This window comes from Agelaius tricolor, unplaced genomic scaffold (genome assembly GCF_023055355.1).
Source record: "Agelaius tricolor isolate 1412-34295 unplaced genomic scaffold, bAgeTri1.0.p SCAF_11, whole genome shotgun sequence".
Lineage (NCBI taxonomy): Eukaryota > Metazoa > Chordata > Aves > Passeriformes > Icteridae > Agelaius > Agelaius tricolor.
The window spans coordinates 22,261,551-22,276,034 of record NW_027269271.1 but is presented as its reverse complement, the minus strand read 5'-3'; the positions used below and the strand labels follow the sequence as shown (position 1 = coordinate 22,276,034).

The window sequence follows — 14,484 nt, the reverse complement described above, 5'->3', positions numbered from 1 at the left end:
AGCCCAGAACATGAGGACTAACTCCCCTGGATTTTCAGTTTCTGAATTACTACTGCATAACTACCTTCTGGTGGGTGTGACAGGTAAGGAATGACTCACACATTTTGAAAAGATGGGAGTTCTGTTGCCAGTGGCAGTCCCTCTTCATGTTTAACCATTTGGGAATGGTCCAGCAAGACTGAGGAAGTTCAGGAGGAGTTTCCCTTGAAAGGTGTGGGATGTTGCTTAAGGCAGATCTCAAGCGACTGCTGCTAACTTGCATCAGGACTCCTAAATTCAAAGAGCACACCATGCTCCAAAACACTCCATCCTGGCTCCCACCACAGCCACCAGGTTGTGCTCAGGCTGTTTTGGAGATGCCCCACTGAGCTGTCACTTAAGGAGACAAAGAGCAGCAGCAGCCAGGCCAGCAAGGGCTGTTGCCATGCAGAATGGATACCTACACTGAGCTAAGCCTTGATACAGCTTAAAACTAATCCTCTTCACTTCTTGCCTGAATTAAGAGTCTTAATTTTCACAGTGAAGCGTTTTCCCTGCACTCCCTGTCCTCTTTCTGGTGGCTGTAATACCACAGGTCTCTGGGCTGGGAGAGAAGGGCAGACAATGGAGAAGAGTATTCTTTTAGTTGCCAGAACAGCACCTGGACTGGCTTCATGAATTCTTAGCCAATGGAGAAGCCCTAGTATGGAAGCAGCTCAGCATTTGTTCACCAGGAGGAGAGCAGTAAGGAACGACCAAGTTAGGCTCCACCTTGAACAGCTCTCATCAGTTTTTCTCTTTTCATTAGCTGCAGTATTTCAGTCTCCAAAACAGGTAGCTACAAGGTAGTTTGCTCACTTACCCAGCCAGCACAGCTTTTCTAGATAGTAAAAAGGGAGGACAGCAAGGAAGTGCTCATGTCTAGGTGGTTAACAGCTTCAGAAGCAGAAACACTTGAGGCTTACTCTCTGGACATCTTCCTGCTGCCTGGGAGATCTCTGAATTACACAACCAAACTTCTGCTATCCCAGCCATGAGTCATTCAGAATACTCACTTGTCATGGGTGTCACTGGTGGTGGTCTCATTCAGTGTGAAGAGCTCCTTCAGCTCCCCAAGTGAGAAATGCCTTTCTACATCCTGCTCTTCATCCACCACGCAGCTGCTCAGGGCCTTCTTGTGGGTCTGGCGCTGGAATATCTTCTCCTCTATGGTCCCTGTCTACAGGCAAGTCAGAGATAAAGCACAGTTGAACACTGGTGTTAAAGGAGCTCTACATGGAGAAGGTGTCACAGATCAAATGGCACTAAGCTGTCAGGACCACTTAGTGCCTCACCAGTACAGGTGACAGGCAAGTTTTAGTAGCTGCACTCCAACCACATGTGTTTTGCTGCAGATCTAACTCAACTCTGCTTCTCTTTCCCTATGGCTGCAGGAGTGGATCCAGTGGAGACACAGATAAGGGAGAGGAAGAACTGCCATTCATGGCTAAAGTTCACACACTGCACCAGAATGTGCTGACAGGAAGGAAGGGAAAGGAGCTGAGCAGCTACAGCTGCTCCCTGACAAAAAATCCCAACTACAATCTCCCCAAGAAGCAGAAACAAGGTCTAGCCCTGGGTGACACGAGCAACAGCACTATTTTCTGGTTCACCCACACACAGATCAATCACATCCTGCCTGGAGGGAGATGTCTGCTTCCAGAACAGATGTGCAGAAAAGCCCAGCATGCTGTATTTCAAAGGTAAAAATCTAAGAGCAAAATGTCTGTTTTGCAAACAAATGTAACACCAAGGAGGGGGGTAATTAGTCATGATTTGCAGACTGATTTCCTATTTCTAAAAGCAAAGGAGCTCCCTGCTTCCAAGTGCAGCAAGGTCAGAGAAGAACTCCATTAAGAAAAGATGGGCAAAGAAGGTCTGTTTTCTCAAAGTAAAAATAGTAATTGACCAAGGAACTAAGCTTATACAATAAATCCCCAAACAAAACAAAAAACCACACACATTAAAACCACCCAACAACTTCCCCCTTACCCCCACCAAAACAAAAATCCCAACAGTCTGAACTAACAAGAGGTGAACAAGGGCACAGGAGACACTTTGAAACACCAAACACTACTGGCACTGCTGGACCAAGTGTTAGAGTAGTCTGAAAAGAGCAGTCTCCTTCATGGTCTTCTTCTACAGAGCAGCTATCCCATCTGCTCACTGGCAGCTCCATCCCAAATGCTGCTGGTAATTCCAGGAACATATTTGCTGTTTCTAAAGTACACGTACACCCAACTAAAACAGACTGCAGCCTGACTGAAAAACAGCAACTTCTGCATCAGACACCTCATGAAATTAAAGAAGTCAGATGCCTAAATGACTTCAAAGGAACATCTTATCTGCAAAGCCACAGTTGTTTCTATTTCTCAGAAGCCAGCCACTGCTAGAAACCAAGGGCTGCAGTAATGACCCTCCAGCTAGAATCTTCATGGTTTTCCATGGCAACACATCTAAGGGTAGGAAGCAATTAAGTTCCAATCAATTCTGGTCACTAACACAGAAGAGTTCTCTCCCTTCTGGCCCCAATCACAGCAGCTGCAGTCTGGGCTGGCACCCAGAGCTCCATGCTGAGGAGTTTTCTCACCGAGAGCAGTCGGTAGATGAAGCACATCTTCTTCTGGCCGTCCCTCCACACGCGAGCCATGGCCTGCTCGTCATTGGCTGGGTTCCAGTCGGGGTCGAACATCACCAGCCTGTTGGCCCCGATCAGGTTCAAACCACAGCCACCTGCTTTGCTGCTTAACATGAAGATGAACTCAGGGCTCTGCAAAAAAGGCAGGCTTGGATTAGACTGCAGAGGCAGCCATGCTTTTAGTCCCAGTACTCAGAGCTGGCAGGAGAGTTGCTCACATCTGGCAGGTTCTACTCACCGAGGGGCTGTTGAACCGCTCCACGATCTTCGCTCGCTTTTTAATGGACATGGTGCCGTCCAGCCTCACGTACAGATACCTGCAACACACAGCATTTACTGCTATTAAAGGAGAAAATTGTCATCAGCAGCCTTGTAACAACAGAATGGGCTCTAGAAATGTTAGCAGAGGGACAGAGATTTTCTGCTGAGTGACCCCAGCAGACAAAGCACAACCTACATTGGTTCCAATTCAGGAACACCTGAGCTAAAAGACAAATCACAAGTTCCTGCTGAGAGAAAGTGTAGGAATATCCAGTTCTTTTACAGCACAGGCAACAAGTACAGTCTAGCAGGATTAAAGCAGTGAAACCCAAAGACAAACCTTCTGCTCCGGCAGAGCTTTTCAAATAAATCCAGTGTCTGAGTGTAGTTAGACACTAAAACCACCTTGTCATTACTGGTGCTTTTGGTAACAGCAAGGATGTAATCCAAAACCAGCATCTTTCCTAGATAAAAAGGAAAAGAAAGAAAAAGTTGGAGCAAAATTCCCAAATTGCAGACCCTGGAGGGGGCACTTGGTAAAGTGTTAAATACAGTCTTGGGGTTGCCTGTGTTAGGCAGCTCATCTGTACTGCTGAGTTCCACCATACCTGAAAGTTGGGGCTCCACAGATTTGGTGCTGTAGCCAGAAGGGAACAAGCCCAGGGCTCCAATAAATCCTTCTTCTTCTTCTACACACTTATCATAGATAAGAGCAGGATCTGAAGAATAAACAGAGCTCAGAGACTGTTCAGAGTGCACAAGGGAGACCCAAAATACCTCCAGCAACAGTGCAAAACCCAAACCCATATGAACAACTCACGATTACAGAGCTTCTTCAAGGACGTGATGGAAGAGAGAGATGAAACACTGATTTTGCCCTCCTTCAGCTCCTCCACTGGCTTGGCTTGCTTCAGGAAGTTCTTGTACAGCTCAGTCTGCAGAGGTGTCAGTCTGAAACACAACAAGAGCTCTGCAGTCCCAGCCTGCAGTCCAACAAAAGGCCTGCTCCATCTACACAGCGTGCTCCTTTCAGCTCAGTTTTTCTAGCTGTAGCACAGACAGCTTAGAACTGCCCCCAAGGCTGCTGGTAGAGTATTGCTATCTTCCAGAGCTGGAAGAGAAGCTTGCAGAGACTGCACAGCCCAGGACTCTGCTCTACACAGCTGCCCAGAGCTCACCAGCTGGCTGGCAGAACCACCAGTATTGGGTTGTAGCTTCAGAAGGAAAAGCAACATATTGCCAATGGCTACAACATCATTCCTAGAGGGAAGCAGTCACCACAAGAATTGAAGGGCTTATTGCAATTTTTCAGTCCTTCCTGTTGCTTCCACTATTTCCCAGACACAGCAGATGCTTTTTGGTACCTGCAGCAGACCACCTGTTCAATCTTCACTGGCAGGTATTTGGACAGGATGTCTGAAGTTCTCCGAATTAAACACCTGCAGGGAGAGAAATTAAGATCAGATGCTTGGATGACTCTTATGTCTGTTGACCATCTGAGGAATCATAAACTCTGTTTTATCACTATGATTCCTCAGATGGTGAACAGACAATCCCTCTGATATTTTCCCTCCAAAGGTCTGTGACAGTCCAACACATGGCAGAGGCCAGACACTCACAGTCCACATTGTGTACAGAGCCCAATATAACCCATTGTCTTTGCAAGGCTTCCAATGTGGTTCATGAGATGTGGAGGGATCAGACATGATGCCACCTACACAGAGAGAGCTCAGTCACAAGAGAAACTCTGCTCTCCCTCAGACTACCAACAGAATTTGCAATGTGAGCTACAACAGAGCAGCAGCATAGACAGCAAACAAGCACAGGGATCAACCGCCACAAACTGTGGGTATAAACCAAAGTACAGGCAGGCAACTCCCCATTTAGTAACACAGTAGCCATCCTCACCCAAGATGGGCTCATGGCTGCCCCAAGATTCCAGCAATGGACATATCCTCTGGCCTCTGGAAATGCCCCATGGAGCAGTTTTGCCACATTTCAGAAAAGGTGGAATGGACTAGAAAAAGTGCTGAGCTGAGCAACCAGAGTAAGAGGTGCAGAAACCCAGTTCTGCCAGGAAGCTTTAAAAGTCTGTTACAAAACCTATAGAAGAAAGACAGCAGGGATATATGACAACCCCAAAATCACTCAAAGGCTGGTAAATAAAAGAATAATCTGGTCTCCGAACCCATAAGCAGTAGGATGAAAAGTAATAGGCTTAAACTGCAGTAAGGAAGATTTATGTTACACATTAAGAGCCTCTTCTAACTGCAAAGACAGCGGTGCCCTGGAAAAGGTGTCCTAGGAAAACTGCAAGGTCTTCAGTGCTGGCTGGGGGTTTAAGAGATGGGTTAGGTCTTCAGTTCTAACACCTTCTACCTTAGGACAGCAAGGCTGATTAGATGCCTTCTCCAGGGCCCTTCCAGCCTTACCTCTATGATTCCATATGTCTTTGCATCCATGGCCCTTTTGCAATTCCTACCAAATTCCACAGACTCATCTGTTACTACTTTTGTGCTTTGTCTTCCCTATTTGTGTATCATGACTGTTGCACAATAAAGTAAAGGACAAAGACCTCAACAGAGCCAGGCACAGGCATTCCTGAACACATTTTTACATCCATTCTTCATCAACTATAAAAAGAAATAAATGCACCTTGAGAAGGAATAAGCTTTTCTCCTCCCAACCTTTCCTTTTTCTTAGGCTTCTGCAAGCTGATCTGAGTCAAGGTCAGGACTGTCTCTATGGAGTGACTCTACTTAGTGTGAAATTTAATTTACCATTACTGTGAACTGCAGGATTGTATTTGTGATGGCTACAAAAAGATCAAATTAAAAAACCAAAACAAAACCAGCAATCTAAAACCATCAAATAAAACCCATAAAACAACAAACAATCAGAAAAAAACCCTGAAGACACCAGCAATGCTGAGAATTCAACAGTCTTTTCTAGAAAGTTCTTAAGGAGAGCCAAGCAATTGCCAGCAAATATGGATAAGCTGATTGTATTCATGAAGAGCAAACAAGTTTGAACAGGTAGCACAAATCAACCAAAGATAAAAACAGCATTTCACATCACAGAGGTGCTTCTTGGGGATCAGAAGTCCCATCTCTGACACTTGTAGTCTGTCCTATCAGCCCTACAGAGCCAACAAAACTGTGTAAGTGTGAGCTATTCTGTGACTTGGGCAATCAACAGCAGAATGGAGTGACATTCCTTATACTTTCCTTCTGCTCCCAACATCTGGGTCAGATGGATCTCAAGTCTAATCCAGCCCACATTTATAGATAACATAAATAAAAGGATACTGCCTGATTATTCAGATCCCAGGAAAAAGCAAACATAGGAGTCATATAATAATCCAGTACCTGGGAGTACTGCTTGGGGGTTACTGCAGCTGGCTGTGCCATGTCAGTTCCATTTATCAGACTAAAGCTCCATTCTATGTGGATTTCTTTGGCAATAAATACTTGCACAATCACTTGCTGTATAGATGTAACAAGCAAGAGAATTCATTACAGCTACAACTGTAATTTGGAAATATAGCAGGGCTTATGCAAAGGGCTTATAGGCAAATGCTCTGCAAAGAGAAGAGGGATGAAGTTCACCTGTTCACAATACTGATTAGCTCTTTAAGCCTCTCTTCTCCCTTGTGTCGCTCAGCTTCACTTGCATCTGCATCTCTTCCTTTCAAGATGGGCATTTCAAAATGTCTTTTAAATTCCTGTGCAGTTCCTGTATAAAACAGAAGTGAAAAGGTGACAACTACTACCAAAGAATCTTTGATCAGCATCCCACAGCCAACTCAAACACTGGGCCCAGCAGATAAAACAAACCCTCATCCATCCCATCCATAAGATTGGCTTTTTTTCTCCCTAGCCAAGAAAAGACTCACACAAGGCAGACAAATCAATTTAACAGATAATCATTTTGAACTCCAACAACAGTGCAAAGCCGAAGGTCACAGAATTTTACTTAAACAGTCCCACACATACTGCTTTTGCTCACATTCCAGCTATACTTTTATTCCCAGATTTTATCCTTGCAAACAACAGCACAGGCATTATCTGTGCCTACTCCAAAATTATCTGTAATCAGTTGCTTATTACTGGCCACAGGCTGAAAGTGAGAAAAATGCCTACTGAGTGCATGCAGCTTTGCTGCAGTACTTACACCATTAACCTCATCTCAGAAAGAACGAACTGCAAGTACAGGGAGAGTAATCTTGCCCAAAGTACAGGTCAAGGGGGGCAGCTGAAAATCCCATCAGCTCCCTGTAATTACTACACAAAATTGAAGCACACAGAAAAAGCAGATGTAGAACATCTACCAGCCCATTCCATCCTTTCCTTGAGAACTCCTAGAGGAAAAACAGCTGAACAGAAAAAGATACAGCCCAAATTCTGCTTGCAAGACTAAGAATCTGATGAATTGTGTTTAACTAGAGTTAGGCATGCACTAGAATTAATGAGAAGCCTCTTGGACTGGATGCCCAACAACCTGAGACAATCATGGGAGATGAAAAAAGAAATAATTGACATTAGCACTCAGTTTCACATATTTGTTTTACCTTAACTGATTCCCCTTCCAAAACACCTGTTTGACTGGTGTAGTTTGCATTAGAATCTTGTTTAAACGGAGCCCAGATGACACATAGTCCCTAGAACAGGGCACCCTGACCTAGGCTTTCTGGATACAAACTGAAAGAGTTTGTATCCAGAGCAGTCTCATAGAATCACAGAGTTGTGTGAAGTAGAAAAGACCTTAAGAGATCATCTAGTTACAAACCCCTGACATCATTTTTCACCAACATCTCAGTTGTTGCTTTTGCTGGCATCAAGGGAAGCCTGGCCAGCACCTTCCCCTGCCTCCCATCTCCCACACATTCATCTCTTACCCAGGATGCCTGAATTGACAAAGTGCACCAGGCTGAAATACTCCAGCAGGTCATTCTGAATAGGGGTGCCTGAGATAAGGACTCGTCGAGGTGTGTTTAAGCTGTTGAGAGCCTGGTAAGTTTGGTTTTCAGAGTTCTTCAGTCTATGGCCCTGTAAAAAAACAGAAAAGGAATAAGGCTGATAAATCCAGTGGCCCTGTAAGGAAGCAGCTTGGAGAGCCATATCAGCACTGATAAAAGGCATCTCACCACTCTTCCCATTCCTAGTAGTGGAGTAAGTGTTGCAACAAACTTGTCTTAAGGACAAGTCCCAAACCAGGAATATCCAAGCTCCACCCAGGCAAGAAAGCCTACCATGAAAACAACAATCATCACACAATATAACTTTTAACTCTGAGAATTGTTTCCTGTTCTAAGATGGGAATGTTTTCAGCTACCAACACAAGCACTGAACTCTGGACTAGTAAAATTGCTTAATTTAAGGTCAAGACCACAAACCACCCACCTATACAGAGGACTGCCAGGCCTTTGCACACTAATAAAAAGAGGTTCTTCACCTCTTACAGTGGTAATCTGAACACAGGCCCCATTTCTCATGCCTGGGAAAAGCAACTTTATTAGCATCTGAGTGCTGGGTAGGACAAAGCACAAGTGATGAGATGCTTTACATGAGTGCTAGACTGCAGCAGAGGTGAGTATTTTTTGGAAATGTATAGAAGCCACAAGGCCAAGGACATGGGTTCCCAGATTTCCTAGGTGCTAGCCTCATTCCAGGGGCACTGAGAGGTGAGGGCAGTCATGTACTTGTAGATAAAACGTTTATGGGAGCTACACTCCTGAGGACACTCACTCTTTTTAAGCCCCTCTCGGCACTGCTTTGGCAAATACAAAGCCAAACCACTGGGTGGCACCCCTATTAAATAAATTCCTTCTACCCAGCAGCAGAGGATACCTCAACCCCTGCAGGTCCCAGCCTGATCGTTTCAAGGAGGCAGAGGACACTTGTTTTATTTTGTCCTTCAAAGCATCTCTGGCTCTCACTACCTATAACCACAAATAGGGAATGACAAATGAAAAAACAACTCAATTTTGGCCACGTGAAAGCAGAGCTTGACACACACCAATGCATGAAAACCAGTAAGCCAGGGCACTACCAACAGAGCCAGGCATGAACCTCCCTTCTGGTACATATTGCACATGGAGAGGGCCCTAGTAGGGACCCATCAGGGACCTACAAGTGGATGCAGTTACCACCAGCTGGATTTTCTTCATATCTTGGCTCATGAAGACACCTCTCCCATTCAGGCTCACACAGTATGGCTGATCTTACTTAGAGCCTCTGAAACACCAGAATGGGTGCTGTCGATAGCTAAGTCTTGTATCCCATTGTCCACTCTCCTTTAAGAAAGCAGATCCAGTTTCACCCAGGTGTTGAGAAAACAGCAGGAATGGATTCCCTTAAAGGTGCCCCCATACCTCATCACATATGACCAGCCCAACAGTGCCCTTCTGCAGCACCTCAGCGTGCAGTCGGAAGGTCTCATAGGAGATAATCAGGATGGGTGAAGGCACTCGCCGGCCATGCTGGTTCATAAAGCCAGCTGCAGATGGGAAGGGGAAAAAGGAAAAGAAAGACAAAAAAAAAAAAAAAAAAAAAAGGATGAGGAAAACTAATAGAAAACAGGTCAAATGGGCAAAACATTTGCCTTAAAAATTTATGAAAACTCTTCCACCCATATATACCCATTCTCCTTTCCCCACAACTATTCCCATTTCCATGTCCATTCTGCCTCCATTTCCTGGACTACCCCAACACCTGACTAGATTTGGATTATGGCAAAAGATCAACTATTACCAAACATGCAAGATCTAAACATGTTAGTGGAGAGGCAGCCATCAGTCTGCAGAGATCCAGTGACTGCTCAGAGATGTTCACATGAGCTGCTGCAGCCTCCTTCCAATGCAAGACTTTGACCCCAACCAGCCGAACACCCAGATTGCAAACATTTCTGTACCTAGTTTACGGTCAATCTCTTCTTTGGAGCCTCCATCAATGGCCAGTGGCTGGATCCTTCCCCCCAGCCATTTCTCTACTTCATTGTACCAGTTTCTCACCAAGCTGGAGGGAGACACCACCACGGCTTTCTCGATTTCAGGCTTGCAGTCCGGGCTTTGCCGGAGAAGCGTCCACATGAGTGTGATGCACTGCAGAGTTTTGCCCAGCCCCATTTCATCTGCCATGATGCAGCCGTGGCTCCCAGGGATCCGCCGGCTCGTCACACAGTCCCAGAGGAATTTCACCCCCTGCCAAAAAATTGTTCTCTCAGAGCAGGACGGGGACATCAGCAGAGTGACAAGTTCATTACCACAATGCACAGGGCTGATAGCACAGCAAACAGCAGATCCGTGTAGCACGCACATCCCTGGGGACAGGCAGTGCTCTAATGAGACAGAGGGAAACCATCTGAGGCACAGCTAAAATGCTGCCACATCTGGAGTGAAACAGCACTACTGGTGCCAGCACCATGTACCTCACAACATGCACAAAATCTTGCTACATTTTTCTTCTATAATTCTAACCAGCTTCTGAACATGAATTCCCAGAAATTTCTACCCTTGGCTGCATTAGACAGGGCCTGGCCATGAACTAACATGCATCAATCATTTCAAAGAGGTTTATCATCTTAACACCACCAAATCAGGTAATTTCAAAGAATCAGAGTGAGTAGAGTTGTTTCTGCTGCCTGAATAATTCCCAGAACACCATTATCAACCCTCATAATTTCTGCCCAGAAGCAGTGACTCACCTGGGGGCTCAAGGACCAAAGCAGATTTAGCTTTAGAGAAGATACAGGGCTGAGGTTTTAACCCATGTCACATGGTGGGAGAAGAGCTCAGCTCTGCATTAGGCCCTGACACATCACTGAGAGAGATAAAGGGGAGGTGTGGGGGGGAAGAGACAAACTTCAAAATGTTCTTGTACCATATGATGATAAGAGAGTCAAAGAAAACCAGGGCATTGTGCTGGGAATGTACAAGCTAAACACACCTGCAATGATTCGTCCTCTCTACTCCACTACTTAGGACTTGAAGATGGAGCACCTTTACCTGCACTTTCAAGTCCTTTTCTTTCTTTCTTTGACTTTTAGTAACAGGCTAATGGAATTTATTTAAGCCAGTTGAACAATTTTGAACTAAATTACTGACATAAGACTGCATTTTGCTGCAGAACCAGCATCTGGGCAAAAGTCACAACAAAGTTGGAGCAGAGCTGTACAGCTATGTAGGAGCATCAGCTGAATACAGCAGTATAGGAATCCTAGCAGGCAGAGACTTATTAGTCAGGCTAGAGCAGAACCTGCTGTATCATTGACATTTACCTGCCAAAACCCAGTGTGCCCAGGACACCAACATAACTCTGATTACTTGACAAAAGCACCAGCAGGCAGCAGCTTACCCAAAACCAGAGTGCCTCCAGCTATGTAGCCAGAGATGAGCATTACACTGGGCCACAGGTTCACTACCAGATCTGAGATAAAACTACAAGCCATGGGCAGCCTACTATGCTCTCACTGTCATCTGAAGATCTCCCATGCAGGGACACATCTAGCTTTACCTGCTTAGCCTGCAAGATCAGCAATCACGGCTACCATCTGTGCTCCCTGCAGGCTTAAATGATAATATATTGCACCTGGGATGAACTTTGAGCTGTCCAGAAGCTACATCAGGTATTTGGAGAGTTGTAGCCACTGCTGCCATGTTAAAATGTTGCACATATTTACAACATAAAACGGTTTTGGCAGTCTCCATCATCAAATTTCAAGTCTGCATAGGTCAGGCACAGCTCACACCTACCAAGGGCGGCCCCCAAACAAAGCACACTGAAGCAGGAGCCTGCTCTACACTTTGTTAGGAACCATGGTATCAGAAATTGGAGACTCAGTGTTTCCTGGCTCAGGGACTGCAGATCTAATCTATTCTGCTGAGCAGTAAAACAGTGGTGGACGTTTGCCCTGCCTGACTCAAAACTGGGCTGCAATATAGTTTATTGCAACTATATCCCATCACCTTCCACAGTGAATTCCACCCAGCAGAGCTACATCTCCAGACTTCAAGGTAAGTAAAAGCAAGACTTTCAGCCCTGACTCTTTGCTTGAAAAGGGACAGGAAGTATTGTCAGCATTCAGGCCTCTCAGAGGATGCTTAGAACAAATGCTTCACTTGGTAATTGCCACAGACTAGAGTCCGTTGGACTGTCAGTCTGTGAGGTCTATGCAGACCTCACAGACAACTCCAGCAGAGGAAATGTGGCTTTTTGAAATGGAACAAATCCTCCAGCCACACTCTCAGGTCCCAATGGAAAACTTACTTCTCTCTGATGGGGTCGTAAAACACGGCTGAGGACAGGATCCACCACAACATGGACAGGTACCTTGTCCCTGCAGGAGGCAGTCAAGGAAGAAGAAAGTGTGATTGAGGAATTTGGCACATGTTTAGGCTTTGTTAAATCTCACTGCTATACTGAGGACTCTCCTGCGGCACAGGGAAAGCAACTTCAAACAAGAAAGTGAAAAATTGATTAATTCAGCTTTGAGAATGAAGTTAGAGACCTGCCCACAGTCTGAAACATCAGTGAAACCATGTATGTGGGCTGTGGTTAAAACAAGGGCAGAATGTGGTTCAGAAACACAGTTAAAAAGTCAGTATTGTTTTTCTTGTTTCTATAACAATATTGTAACTAAATTTCTGGAGAAAGAAACCCCTCCCTCTATCCACGAAGATCCACTTGACAGCTTTTTTAAGTTATAACAATAGCACAAAAGAAACTACTTCAGAATACAAACCAGTAGGCAGCCTAACATTTGACAGTCATCTCCCTTTGCTTGTCCTTAGATGCTGATGTTTCCTGACTAATGACTAAGCCATGAGATTTTCTAAGCAGTTTCTCCATGCGTGTATGCTCATTCCCTGCAACAGGTTTAAATTTTTGATGCATGAGAGATGGAACAGTCAGTGAAAGAACACAAACAATCTAGCATGGGTACATGCCTTCTTTGACTGTAGCCATACCTGAACCAATTCAGGCAGAATACTTGGAATCGAAATCCCCTTGATGTTCAGACCCCAGCTCAAACACATTTGGGAGAAAAGCACATAAACCTACACCCAGAAAGAGGTCAGAGCTGCAGCATTCATGCCAGGTGATGACTCACTTGTCTATTTTCAGCTGGTCATGGGCACTCAGCACGGGGGGCTCGTACAGAACCAGAGCTCCCTCCTCAAATGGGTCATGGAGAGGACCCCTCAGTCCTGCCCGTTTGACTCCCAGTGAGCGCAAGCCCAGGGGCCCTGAAATGGAACAAAGGCACAGCTCAAACAACAGCATCTTCCTGGAAGCAAGCAGAGCCTGGCAGCAGAGTCTGATTACACTTAGGAACAGTGAATTAATTGGGTGCTGGAGTGGAGGTGCGTGCTCAGCTGGTGCACACAGCAAACCTAAGCAGGGCTGTTGTTTGGCAGCGCAGTGGGCAGCTCTGCAGCAGGAAAACACAGAACCAAGGAGCAGAGGCAAAGAGGGAGCAATGGCACTGCTTACCCAAGGCGGTGGTTCTAGTTTTTTGAAAGCCAAGGAGGGTTCCAGAATGTACATGTCAACAGCCCAACAAATACACTCCTACATACAAAATATGCTGGGTGAAATTCTCTTTTGGGGTCACCTAACCCAGACTTAGCTAGAGTTATATCTTTGATGCAAGGTCAGGAACTGATCTTTAACAGTGATGAAGTTCTACAGCACCACAGCCAATTTCATATTGTGACTACCTTCTCTGGGGTATTATTTTCTCTCTGCTGAGCAATAGTAGATGTTTGGCCTTGGAGCCAATTTCTGTGAAAAGCAGAAACCAAGCATGAGTCCCTTTTCCTAGTACTGTGTTTTGATGTCAGAGTTTTGAAATAGAGATGAACACAAGAACATACATAAGAATCCCTTTTCCCATCAAAACTCAGGCAACTGTGCTCCCAGGATTGATTTTGCTCAAAAAAGACTCAATAAGTCTATTTGTCCACTGTTTACTAAAGCTCCTTGCAAAACAGGAATGTACCACAAGCTGAGGCAGCAGTGCACAAACAAGAAGAAAGAAAGAACACAAGAAACATCCCCTTTTCCCAATTAATAGAGCAAGGTAACAGACACAGAAAGCAGCTTTCCCAGTTACAGTTCTGTTTGAGCCTTCTGACAAATCTGCTTCTCCAGAAGCAAGCTTTGCCAAACTCTTCTGGGGCTTGTCATTCCATAGTCAGTGGCTGCTTACAGACATTTTTATAACTAAAGTTTGAGTGAAATTGGTTGCTCTGCATTCGAGTTTTTCAGCTGGAGGGTGAAGGGGAAGCAGGGGACATGAACAGGCCCATTTGTTTCTGAGATCTTATGTTTCACTGATTCAAACCAGCTGAGGCTTTGAACTTCAAAACAATCTCGTTTTGAAGATCACCTTGAGGCTCAACACTCCAAGCCAAGTAGAAAGAAAACTGGCATATACAATCTTTTTCACCACAGCCTTCTGTCTGTTAGCATCATTATTTAAATGATAAACCTTCGTGGCTTGGAATTCATTTTGCTTTTGTATTTGTGATACAGTGTAAAATCTCCTGGCACTACATCAAATAC

At 45.1% G+C, this 14,484-nt stretch overlaps 1 protein-coding gene across 2 annotated transcripts in view; it reads right to left on the bottom strand.

Moving 5' to 3' along the window:
- RAD54L (RAD54 like) overlaps positions 1-14,484 on the bottom strand; it is a 50,559-nt gene that overhangs the window by 956 nt on the left and 35,119 nt on the right. For both annotated transcript variants that reach the window (XM_071436646.1, XM_071436647.1), the window contains exons 5-17: positions 13,028-13,163; positions 12,184-12,253; positions 9,830-10,118; positions 9,291-9,415; positions 7,815-7,965; positions 6,526-6,652; positions 4,282-4,356; positions 3,738-3,868; positions 3,526-3,636; positions 3,258-3,381; positions 2,895-2,973; positions 2,609-2,788; positions 1,035-1,198 (exon numbers count right to left, since the gene is read on the bottom strand). In XM_071436646.1, the coding sequence (XP_071292747.1) occupies positions 1,035-1,198; positions 2,609-2,788; positions 2,895-2,973; positions 3,258-3,381; positions 3,526-3,636; positions 3,738-3,868; positions 4,282-4,356; positions 6,526-6,652; positions 7,815-7,965; positions 9,291-9,415; positions 9,830-10,118; positions 12,184-12,253; positions 13,028-13,163 (1,762 nt within the window). The remainder of the gene's footprint in view (positions 1-1,034; positions 1,199-2,608; positions 2,789-2,894; positions 2,974-3,257; positions 3,382-3,525; positions 3,637-3,737; positions 3,869-4,281; positions 4,357-6,525; positions 6,653-7,814; positions 7,966-9,290; positions 9,416-9,829; positions 10,119-12,183; positions 12,254-13,027; positions 13,164-14,484) is intronic.